The sequence below is a fragment of the Bison bison genome, unplaced genomic scaffold (genome assembly GCF_000754665.1).
Source record: "Bison bison bison isolate TAMUID 2011002044 unplaced genomic scaffold, Bison_UMD1.0 scf7180017864104, whole genome shotgun sequence".
Taxonomy (NCBI): domain Eukaryota; kingdom Metazoa; phylum Chordata; class Mammalia; order Artiodactyla; family Bovidae; genus Bison; species Bison bison.
In genome coordinates, this window is record NW_011494676.1 from 1,194,497 (window position 1) to 1,207,224 (window position 12,728).

The 12,728-nt window shown below is 43.5% G+C and overlaps 1 protein-coding gene across 2 annotated transcripts in view; it reads right to left on the reverse strand.

Moving 5' to 3' along the window:
- LOC104987705 (neuroblastoma breakpoint family member 6-like protein) overlaps positions 1-12,728 on the reverse strand; it is a 13,593-nt gene extending 865 nt beyond the window's left edge. Inside the window, exons 1-6 of one of the 2 annotated variants that reach the window (XM_010838749.1) lie at positions 12,573-12,728; positions 12,142-12,284; positions 9,793-9,895; positions 7,632-7,867; positions 3,720-3,771; positions 2,666-2,827 (exon numbers count right to left, since the gene is read on the reverse strand). In XM_010838749.1, coding sequence (XP_010837051.1) covers positions 2,680-2,827; positions 3,720-3,771; positions 7,632-7,867; positions 9,793-9,895; positions 12,142-12,277 — 675 coding nt within the window. In that variant the 5' untranslated portion in view covers positions 12,278-12,284; positions 12,573-12,728 and the 3' untranslated portion in view covers positions 2,666-2,679. Of the gene's footprint in view, positions 1-2,665; positions 2,828-3,719; positions 3,772-7,631; positions 7,868-9,792; positions 9,896-12,141; positions 12,327-12,572 lie in introns of both variants that reach the window. The other variant, XM_010838748.1, reaches the window with a different exon arrangement.

Genomic DNA, 12,728 nt, shown 5'->3' on the forward strand with positions numbered 1-12,728 from the left:
CTCAGCATCAGTTTACTCTCCATTCTACTCTTGTGGAGAAAAAAGGAAGACCTTTCACACCTCTCAGGAGAGAGGTGCCTAGCTTCAAGCATGCGCATTCAGAAACAGTCTGTTCTAGGACTTCCCTGGTGGCGCAATAGATAAGAATCTGCCTGCCAGTGCACAGGATGTGGGTTCCATCCCTGGTCTGGGATCCATATGCCAGGAAGCAACTGCCCCGTGCACCACAGCTACTGAGCCCATGCTCTAGAGCCCTCAAGCTACAACTACTGCACGCACTAGGGCCCTCGAGCCGCAGCTACTGAGCCGCTATGCTGCAACTCCTGAGGCCCATGTGCCCCAGAGTCAGCAAGCCGCAACTACTGAGCCTGGGTGCTGCAACTATTGATGCCTGTGCTCCTAGAGCCTGTGCTCTGCAACAGGAGAAGCCACTGCAACGAAAAGCCCAGGCACCACAATTAGAGAAAGCCCGCATGTAGCAGCGCAGACACAGCGCAGCCATAAATAAATACAGCAGTGTGTACATGTCAAAAAAAAAAAACAAAAAAGGCAGCCTGTTCTAGGAAAGAAAGGCTGTTTTAAATAAGAATCTGGCTCCTAAATCCATGCCCTATCCCTTTTAAATAGAAAGGTGGTGCTATTGTGAAACCAGGAGGGTCCTCAGACACTATCAGTGCCTTGTGACTTATAATAAGAAATACATATTTGGTCTTCATCCCTGTTTCTGGCATAGAACTCTGAAAACCCTTGTAATTTCCTAAGCAATGGAGGGATAAAGGTACTTGTGTTTATATTAATAAAGCAACTTTTGGAAGCAAGTATTGCTGGGGGCTTCTTGCCAGGAAGGTCCATCTTGTGATGAGAGGGTTGGAATTTCCGGTCCCAGCCCCTGACCTATGGACGGGGCAAGGGGCTGGAGATTGAGTTCAATCACTATGGCCAGTGGTTTCATCATTCAGGCCAGTGTAATGAGCTTCCATAAAGTTCAAAGGGTTTTCAGGATTATGAGAGCCTCTGGGTTGGTGACCACACGGAGGTACTAGGAGAGTACGAGGTACTAGGAGAGTACTAGGTACTAGGCTTTCTCTGAGAAGGCATGGAGGCTCCACACTTTCCCCCATGCCCTGCCCCTGTGTATCTCTTCCATCTGCTGTTCTGAGTTATATCCTTTTATAATAAACGGATAGTGTAGTAAGTACAATGTTTCTCTGAGTTCTGTAGGAACAACTCTGGGAAATTAATTGAACCTGAGGAGGGGGTGGTGCTATCCTGATTTCTAGCCAGTCAGTCAGGAGTTCAGGTAACAATCTGGGCTTTCAACTGCCCTCAGAAATGGACAGGGTGTGGAGGTGTGGGGTTATCTTGTATGACTGAGCCTGTGGAATTGGAAATCTCCCTTACTACGTCGGAATCGGTTCCAGAATCTAAATATATTCAAGCATACTTCCTTTGCCCCTGAGGAAACAGTAGGTCAAGAGGTTAAGTAGTAACTAAAGCTACATGACCTGTAAGTTGAGAAACCTAAGACTGGAATTCAGGCTTAAATAATAGAGTGAATTTTGTAATTAAATGGTGGGTTTCCTAGAGCCATTCCTGGAGCCTGGAGTCTGCAGACCTGTAGAGGGAGCATCTTTCTAGATAGAGAAAACTATGAGAATTATGGATTGTGTAATAGTGTTGTTCTCCACATCTTTTGTTTTGATAGCCAGATGTGGCAAGAGAAGAGAGCGATCTGAGGGTGGTCTTTCCTGTGGGTTTTGACCACTTATCTCTGGAATATGACTCAGGTGAGGTGGAAGGCTCTGATTTTCTCCCCTGATGTCTGTTTTTATTGTACAACTGGGCAGTGGATTCCAAGATCTGCCTGTAGAAGTGAGAAGTGCATCCTGTTCCAGGAAATAATTACTGTTGAGTCGAGTTACACACATTTGCTTCCAAGGATGCTCTCTGCAGTTCCTTGTTCTGTGCTTCTGCCTCAGTCCAGAACAAAACCAGGACTCAAGGGTGGGACTTCAGTGTGATGGGGCAGAAGCTTAACTTTCACCACCTGATAGTCTGTACTAAGATGGAACCTTATGGGGAGAGAAGCCACCTGAGGGGGGATGGACACTGGTGCTTAAACTCAGGAGCCATGGGTTCATGAGGAACCTGTCTCGTCTCCTGCATTACTGAGGAACCATGATAAGTGGATCCCTAAAATGGGCAAGACTGATGATATTCTCGGAAAGCTAGAAAAGCCTAACGGGTACCATTTAGAAACTGTAATTAGCTAGAACATTTCAGGAAAACTAAGATGCTTCATCTTAAATAATGAAGTTTATTTGTGCTGAAGCGTGGCAGAAGAGTTTCTCATGATCCCTTCACTCTCTGCACTCTGGTTTGCCCAGGGTTCCTCAGCTTGCATATGCCAGTGGGGGCCAGAGAAAGCGGGGTGAGGTGTGGACCAGGGAGAATGCAAATGAACAGACACACCAGTGACATAAAACTTGGTCCCAGAACTGAATTCAGCCTAATCACTTTTTCAGGGTTAGTTCTTATGGTCTGCCTTCAGAGATGATTTCAATCAGTCTAGACAGAGATAGTGAGCAGGTAGAAGCTACCAGAGCTTTATTATTCAGTCTTCTGGTTGTTGGGGGGTTATTCTCTCGGTATTGGGAATACTCACTGGCTCAGTCTACCTCAGAGCTGGTCCTGCACATCACACACAGAGGCAATGCTGCTGGGAGGCTGGTGGGAGTCATGGTGACTGGAATGTGTCAGATACTTTTCATCTAGTGAGTCCTCCAGGACTTCATTCACTTCTTCTCCCTGGAGCCCCATGCTGAGCCTGAGTAAGGGATGGAGAAAGAGGCAGACAAGACAGGAGATGAAAATAAGGCAACCAGCATCAACCTGACAGCTGGTGCTCATCTGAAGCTCATGGAAGAGGCACCAGAAACCAAAAGACCTATCCTCTCAGAAAAAACATAACAATCCACTTCTAACTGGGATTTCAGTGTGCATAGAATAGGGGTAGGAGACAGAGTAGCATGTGTTCAGTGCACTGACCTCTAAATGTGGATGAGGAAGGAGACTCAATGACTTCTCTAAAATATACTCTGACACACAGGACACTCAGAGTCCTATAATACAGACATTAAAATGCTGTGGACAAATTTTATTCAAGAGTATGTGAAGGGGTCCATTGAATACTGGCTCCTGAGGGAATGTAACCTCCTAGGACTCTTGTAGCTTTTAGATCTCTCTCTCTCCATATATATATATATATATATATATATATATACATATATATAAAAATGTATATTTATACATATGACGTGATTGGCTTTATTTTTCAAGATATTTCTGGCTATGAAACATTGGCCAACATATCTCAGGGCAAGTGGGCAGAAACAGGCATTTCACTTCAGTTTCTAATCATACGGGTTTTCAGAAAATAGAGACCAGGTTTCTCTGGCTGGTTTATCTTTAGGTCAAAATGACTCAGTTAACTAAACTTGAAGAATTACTAAGAAATGGCAACTAATACAAGAACTTCAATGAGAACAGATAACATGGGTTAAAGGACACATCATTTTATGATGAATGAATGAAATAGGAACAATCAGCAGCTTCTGGTTTCTCCTGGATCTGGGACCTTTGGCCTCTGGGTCTCTTGCTTCAGGACTCCTCTCTAGGTTTCACCACTCCATTATCAGCCCTTCATCACTCAGAGTTACCTGGCTGCCAGTGACTCCTGTCCCTCTTCATCCTTCCTATCATGGTGATTTTCTGTGAACCAAAAATAGAAACAGCTAGTGGGGAATTGAGCAGGTCCCATATCATCCTTACAAACACAAGGGCCTATCTGACCAGAGACACAATACTCTATATGTTTGTTCAGAATGCTCTGGGAGAATTATTCCAGGAGGGCTAAAGTTGCGTCATTAGAGGAGCAGCTTGTCAGGCTTTCCTGAGCAATGGTGAACAATATATTGCTGGTTGGCTGAATCGTCACCAGGACGTCTGCTATTGAGTCAAGGCAAAAAGTTCACAATGTCCTGTTCTCCAGTGCACGGGATACTTGCCTGGCTGTCTTCTGCATTCCTTCAGCTCTAACATTCATTTCCCCCACAAACTTGGTTGATGGACCATGGCTGTGAGTCCCAATACTGCTCTCACACAGATACTCCAGCAACCACAGAGGAGCAAATACAACAGGAGAAACCCCCTGTTCTATCTAAACGACTAGATGGGGGGACCTCTGCTGATAAGTGTAAAGAGACTCTTCAGCATTTCTATTTTTTTCTCTCCTGACCCTGCCCAGAGACCAGCCCATGTGCAGAACTGTGTTGTTGAGGCAGCTGAGCAGGGCTGTTAACCACAAATGAGAACCTACTGCTCTAGTCCAAAAGGGACTAATTGTCTGAAAAGTGTGAAGAGTGTCCCTTACTTTTTTTTTCTGTCTCAGTTTTCTTGCCTTTTTGATCTTAGAGTAGCCCCCTGCAGTTCTGCAGGACAGTGTGACAGGAGAAATGACTGGGAGAACCCAATCTTTCTGAACAGAGGAATGTGGAAGAGGCCCCTTGGGAACTGGAAAGTAGAGAAGAAATGCCAGAGAGAGGAGAGGCTGGGAAACAATTTACAGACTGTCAAAAATATTAGGGTTCATCCCCAAACTCAGCCTGTGTGGAACAGAGACAAGGAATCATGGCAAAGGATTAGAGGACTGAATTACCATATAAACCATCAGCTAGCCCAGACTAAACCTAGTGGCATGCTTGCTGAACTGACCCAAACAACACATCGAAGGCCCTGAACACTAAACTGATGTTGGAACTGCTACCCACAGAACGTAAGACAGAACTTGCAGTCTAAACCTAGAAGTGGTTGATTGCCTGCTAAGAAATAATCCAGAGGGCTTTAATAGGACCCAGTGTCTCACAATATAATATTCAAAATGTCCAGAGTACAATCTAAAAGGACACAACATAAAAAAATATGTATATAATCATTTGTTCATATTTTAGATGAACAAAAAGGCATTTGACAAAAACAACATCAATTCAAAATAGAATTCTTAGCAAATAAGGAACTTCCTTAAATAAGTTGGAAGTTTTATTTAGCTGGACCACGGCCTGCTCATATTTGTGTTAGGAGACAAAACTTCTTCTCTATTGTCAGCAGTCACCATCATAAAACAATAAAAAAATGTTTGCGTGTTCATGGAAATATGAATAAATAAAACAAAGACTAGCTCAACCCGATGAAAGACATTATGATCATTAATTAGAATACCCAATATTATTAAAAATGTCAATTCTCCTTAAACTTTTCACAGATTTAATGCAATGCCACTCAAAATCCCAATAGGATTTTTTTTATAGATAATGACAAACTGACTGTAAAATCTATATGGAAAGGCCAAGAACCCTGTTTTAGGCAAAGAGTTCTTAGATAAAACTAGACAATGATGATCCAATAAGTTGGACTTCAACAATATTAAGAAATTCTTCACCCTGAAAGAGAGTTAAGAGGATGAAAAGATAAGCCACAAACTGGGAGAAAATACTGACAAGTCAAATATCCGATAAAGAACTTGTATCCAGAAATATAAAGAACTCTCAAGACTCAATAATATGAAAAACTACTTTAAGATGAACACTATAGTGGACACTCACTTTTCCAAAGATATATGGATGATCAGTAGACATATGAAAAGATCTTAAAAATCGTTAGTCAATAGGAAAATGCAAATTAAAAACCACAATGATAAGCAACCACACACCTATTAAAAGACAAAAAGCCCAGAAACAACAAGCTGATAATGTCAAGAGCTGGTATTGGGAACAACTGCAATCTAACTCATTGCTCAGGGGCATGTGAAATGGTTTTGTCACACTGGAAAACAGTTTGGTAGTTTCTTATAAGTTAAATGTACAATCTTATAATGTACACTTTAAGGATACATACACTCTCTTTAAGCTTCCCTTGGGGCTCAGATAGTAAACAATCTACCTGCAATACAGGACATGGATTTGATCCCTGAGTTGGGAAGATCCCCTGGAGAAGGAAATGGCAACCCACTCCAGTATTCTTGCCTAGAGAATTCCATGGACAGAGGAACCTGGCAGGCTATACAGTCCATGGACTCACAAAGAGTCAGATATAACTGAGTGACTAACACACACACACAAACGTACACTCACCATATGACTCTGCAATCCTACTCCAAGATATTTATCTAAGCAAAGTGAAGTGAAAATGTATTTTCACACAAAAATCTGTATGTGAATCTTAACTATGAATCATAATCACCCCAAACTGAAATCCAAATGTCCTTCAGTGGATGACTGGATAAACAAAAAGTGGTGCATCTCTGTCATGGAATAGCAGTCAGCAACAAAAAGGAACAAACTCCTGATACATTCTGGAGATTAAAACAAATATCTAAAGGGACAAAAAACAGATCCAGTGGTTTCAGGGACTTGATCTGGAGGAAATGGTTGACTACAAAGAGGTACAAGGGAACCTTTACAAGTGATGGAGCTGTTCTGTATCTGGATTGTGGTGGTACTTTTACATAACACTGTATACATTTTTCAAAACTCACAGAACTGATTCTACAGTAGGTCAGTTTACTGAATATCAAGTATCTTAAAAACCAAAAATGATTGGATGGCTGCTGCCTCCTGCTCCAAAAGCCTGTGATGATGAAAGCAGTTTTAACAATGTGGTCTCCAGCCCCATATATTCTCCACTGTACCCTCGAGTACCATTGTCATGGTCCCCAGAATACAGGGTGAGAAGCAGGTTTACTGTAAGCACCTGACAGTCCTCTTCTTTTCAAATTGTAACCCAAGTGCTGATATTAGGCTATTGATTCTGAAGGCATCCACTCCAAAGACAGCTGTCTCGAAGGAACACATGGGCAGCTACAGGGCCAGATGAAGAGGCAAGGTGCTCCACTTCTGAAGTTTCTCTTGTTTTAGAGATCCCTGGCTGATTTAGATCATTGATGTCTGATGCCTTGTTTTTCTTTCCTGCACTTTAATCACCAATAAAGAGTGAACCTATGAAATCCTAGGCACCCCACCCTCAACCCAAATTAGGCAGATCCACAGCCCTGTGCTGTCTCCCTCTTTTTACAGGTAAGTGGACCCTAACCTCACTCGGTAGCCCTGGGTGAGCCGTGTACCCTCCAGGAAATGTGAGTGATATACCTCATGTTTTTCAAAGTTCCCTGATGATTGTAGCTGAAGTATATCTTGCAATCATAAGAACCACAAGGGTCAGTCCAGTGACAACATTGGCTCCTTTTTGGAATATATCTGCGGAGGCTCGCCTTGGGCCCAGGGTTGGACTCCCAGGTATTTCTAGCTGATAGCTTCACTCTGGAGTGGGTTGCCACTTCCTTCTCCAGGGGATCCTCCTGACCCAGGAATCGAACCCATGTCTGTATCTCCTGCATTGGCAGGCAGGTTCTTTACCAGCTGAGCCACCAGGGAAGCTGTCCTGTAGCTGAGAACACCACAGAACCACAGGACACCTGGCTGCAACGTCACTGTGGGAGTTGTGAAGGTGTGGCGTCTCATGTGAGGCCAGGACCTCTGGAGGAGCTAAGTGTTCTCAGAGCCTATAAGATAACTTACCAGTGGAGAGTTTGCTGGCAAGTCTCTCTGCCAGCTGGCTTCCTTGGGCCAAGAGCTCACAGAATCTCTGTCTCTGGTAGTAGGTCATGTCAGTGGTCTTGATGAAACTCTCAAAAGTCTTGATTGTGTTCTTTGCATGCTGTGTGAATAGATGACATTCACCTTCCCCTTCCTGTATCTTCTGTCGTAAGCAGGTCAGTTCTCGGGCCTGAGCCTCAATCAGGGAATCATATCTCCTAACATGGCAAAGAAAAGTAAAATGTAAAAGTGAATGTCATGAATGATAAAGTTATGGAAATTTCAGCAGAGGTGTGTCTTTGATTACTTGTGAGGAATTTCCCAAGTTCAATACTTGCACAGGTTGTGTGACTTGCCTGTAACAGAAGGAATGAGGAAATAGTATTGGATTTGTTTCTCTCTTTTTCATTAACCTCACTTAAAAAAAAAAAAGCCCCTTCAGTTCCTCACTTCAGTCCACATCCATTTTAGTGTCATATGCATCATCAAGCATTATACAGAAAGTGTGGCCAATTGGGGATGGGGAAGCCAGGTACAGAAGTGTTGGACAGGTACATCTGGGATTAACTGAAAGGATGAAAAGAGAAATCAGTGAGAGGGTCAAGATGAAGAGCATTCCTCTGAATGACATGAAGATAAGCTATTCTAACGGGTAAGGAGGCACTCAAGAGTAATTAAAATTCTGAGTAACAATTACATGACTCTGTCTGGGATTTCACAGTTTTCTAATTTTGTACAAATATTTTTTACAGATTCCCAACTAGAATGTGAGCTCTGTGAGGCTAGAGACAGTCCATATGAACCAGCATACAGTACATAGTAGAGCCTACATACCTGAGTAGGCAATCAGTTAATACTTAAAACCACATAATCCTAATGCTAGACTAGATATTAATAGTCATCTACCCCATCTGATGCTTGAATCTCCTCAATACTAAGTAATCATCCACAGATTGTCTTTCAAAACTCTATTCCTCAGAGTTCCTATAAAGTGTCAGAAGAGTGGAAGGCAGAAGTCAGGGAGAAACAGGGTCTCCAGACCTAGGCCTCCTTCAGTCAAGTATCTCTGCTTTAGTGGCTCTTACACATCTGAGCTTCTCAGATTTCATTTTAACCAAGGTTGAGAAGATGTCTTCAATGCCACAATCTACCCTAACTATGAAAGTCTCTAAGGGTAGGCAATACTGGGCCTTGCAAATTAATAACTCATTTTCCAGGTAACGACTGCTGAATTACCTCTCTACCTAATGGCCCTACCAGCTAACAGTCCACATAGTCTGATACTTTTAGAAATAAATCAATCAATCGAAGGTGGGGAAGAGAAACATTATTATCATGAAAGGCAATTGGGAACATTAGAAATTAGGAGTGTCCCTTCCCAGTCATGGCTAAGCCCCAGCCTAAGGGCAGAGGTCCTCCTGGTCCCCAGGCTGCCAGCTGCCAGGGACCTAGTCTTACAGAGGCCCAGGCCTGAGGCAGCATAACCTGGGGCAGCCAACATCAAGAAACCCCTCTCAAGAGCCAGGGCTCTTTTGCCACCATGGATTCCTCTAGTCAGGACTGTATAACTAAAACAGTTACAGGGTTTTTTTAGCTTACTTCCCAAATGTGACTTGCAGCTTTGTGTCAGCACTTTGTTCTCATGTATGCTCTATAATAAAAACCAAATCTAATATTTAAAAAAAGATGATAAGTACTAGGCCTATAAAAAGCAAGAACAGGTATAATAATTACAGCTAATATTGCTGAAAGCTCCACATGTGCGTGAAATGGTTCTAACTGCTGGTCATCATGCATTTAATCTCCATAACCCTCTAAGGCAGACACTGTCAGTATTTTTATTTCACAGATGAGGTTGCTGAGACTCATGGAAAGTTGAGTTCACTTGCCCATTACTAATTCATAAACCACATTTCCAGAATCCCAATACGAGCATGTGAGCTCATTTTATTCATATATTACTTCAGGGAGAATCCAGAGACTTACCTAGTCCTCCATTAGTTCCCACAGCCCCACAGGCTGTCTTTGTCTAGCTCTGTGCCTGTGTATACATTTCTGCCCTTCTCCCTGCACAAGTTTTCTCTTTATTCTACCTCCCTGGGCTTCCCCACTTGACACACTTCCCACACAGCTTCCTCCTTACCCAAGCCCTGTAGCCAGTCTCCTCTTCTCTGCCAGATTCCCTTCCTCAAAGGGCGCTTCCTCCTCCAGCACAGATTCAATGAGGTCCTTGTACTCTTCACACTCTGGGAAAACAGAGACACTGTCTCAGGGGAAGCTGGCCCTGACGCTGTGGCCCAGCCTTCAAGGGAGGAGGAGGGGCCACCCCAGGACAGATATCACCTGGGTACTGGGCTCCACGCAGGGAATCCCACATCTGATTCCTCAGCCTCCCAGCTACTAGCATTTGATTCCCCCCAAATTAGAGCTGGGGAGAGAGAACCTCATCAGTTCAGTTCAGTTCAGTCGCTCAGTCCTGTCCGACTCTTTGCAACCCCATGAATCGCAGCACTCGAGGCCTTCCTGTCCATCACCAACTCCCAGAGTTCACTCAGACTCACGTCCATCGAGTCAGTGATGCCATCCAGCCATCTCATCTTCTGTCATCCCCTTCTCCTCCTGCCCCCAATCCCTCCCAGCATCAGAGTCTTTTCTAATGAGTCAACTCTTCGCATGGGGTGGCCAAGGTACTGGAGTTTCATAGAGGGTAAAATAACTCAAGATGATTCAATCAGAACAAAGCAAAGTCAGAATTCACATACTCTGAGTTGTGACTCCAAATCTTGGGCCACTTTACCAAACCTTGCAGCCTCTTAAGGAAAATATGAACCTGGGCACACAGTAGGAATTCCCTGTGTGTTTGGGAATCCTCCAAGGACTATAGGGCTGACAGTGCTCCCATGTTGAGAGTTTCGATAATCCCTCAATATTTCCAAGATTTTAAAGTTTATCTAGATACAACTGTGTAAAAACGCACACGAAGGGGAAAAAACCTGAAAGACATGCTCAATGCTAACCCGTGCTGCGTTTTGTTGGTGGGAGAACTAATACACAGTGTTTGCTAAGGAAATGGCACCCCACTCCAGTATTCTTGCCTGGAGAATCCCAGGGACAGGGGAGCCTGGTGGGCTGCCGTCTATGGGGTCGCACAGAGTCGGACACGACTGAAGTGACTTAGCAGCAGCAGCCAAGGCCTTGTTCTAACAGATTTTCAGGAATTATCATCCTGAAATCATCACCTCTCTCTGAGGAGGTAGAGACTATTCCTGTTATCGTTACAGATGAGGAAACTGAGGCATGGAGAAGATGAACAACTTGGGTTTGAACCCTGGAAGCCTGGCCTCAGGGCACACACTCTTAATTACTACACTGTGTTACCTGTACTGGAGAAGGCAATGGCACCCCACTCAAATACTCTTGCCTGGAAAATCCCATGGACGGAGGAGCTTGGTAGGCTGCAGAACATGGGGTCTCAAAGAGTCGGACACGACTGAGCGACTTCACTTTCACTTTTCCCTTTCATACATTGGAGAAGGACCTGGCAACCCACTCCAGTGTTCTTGCCTGGAGAATCCCAGGGATGGGGGAGCCTGGTGGGCTGCCGTCTATGGGGTCACACAGAGTCAGACACGACTGAAGTGACTTAGCAGCAGCAGAGTTACCTATACATGAAGATGTTGAGTGACATCTTTCTTCTTCTCCAGTTTTAAAAAAAGCTGTATTATGATCATAATAAATGATGTAAACAAACAAACCCTTACATTCTCATACCTGAAAGCTCTTTTCACTTCTTTGATAAATAGGCTTTAATTTTTACTTTTTGATCCATGTCAATCAGTTGGATAGCAAATTTTATCCCCCATTGGTTTATTGAAAACTAATGGTAGAAATTTGAAAGCAAACTCAACTTCTGCATCAGTAAGCATTCTCCCCTTTTATTCCTGTCCCCCTCGGTCCTCATTCCCATGTTCCTCAGTCACTATAGCTCCACCTCCTCCCTTGCTGTGTGCTATTGATGTTCTCATTTCCAGATCTCTGTGGTTCAGTTGGGAATAGACAGCTTTAAGGACCTTTAAGGCAGGCAGGGTGTCCTGTCGCTTCTTTCTTCCCTAGTGCAGCTAGCACAGTGCTCTGCAAATGGGTGCTCACAAAAGTTTGCATTAAATCCTCAGATGTTTAAGCCAACAAGGATATTATATGTTTATAGAATCTAATATACATTCCTGAGACAGAAAAAAAGTCTGGTGCCTGAATGAGATCTTAGCCTCTATTCCTCCCTATACTCTCACTGCAAACTTTACCCCTTTGTTCGTCAGTGTCTCCATCCTCTGAGAAGTGAGAGTTAACTACCTGCTTCCATCTTTCTAGGAGTGTAGTAAGGATGCAATTTATTTTGATGAAGGAGGGAAAAGAATACAGTTTGAGGGCGTTTTGTTTCTTAGAGGGAAGACAATCATTTATCACTATGGTGACTGTGACCCCAAGGACTTACTGTATTTCTGCAGCTGTTTGGCCAGGGAGTAAACAGTAGCTTGGGACGTGAGCAGTTTCTCTGTGAGGTCTCGAAAGTCCTGTTTGCTTTTTTCCAGCTGGGAGTGCAAGTACTGGTTGGTTTCCAAGAGGCCCATTTCTGTCCTCAAACCAGAGAAAATGGTGTGAGATACTGCCATGCTGAAGCTTCGGGTAGAAGAAGCAGAACCAGAACGTGGGGAAAAGAAACCCAGAGAAATAAGAAATTAGAGACAAGTGAATGGATTGTGGTGATGAATGTTCAGCCTGGTAAGTTACTAAAATAATTAAAGTATACAATTATAATGAGTGGGTGAGGATTACAGTATGTAACTTTTGCTTTAATAAGATTTCATTCAGTGGAAACAATGTATTAAACATGTTTTTAAAATGAAGATGCAATTTATTACTTACTTTAGGTCTACTTTGTCAGCATTCCTCAATGATGAGAATCCTTAACTGTAAAAATGAGGCACAAGAAGCCAAAGCTCAGAGCTCAGGCTCTGACAAGAGTGCCAGAGAGAGGACCCAGTGTGCCAGGTAACCACGTGGAGTTGCAATAACAGAACT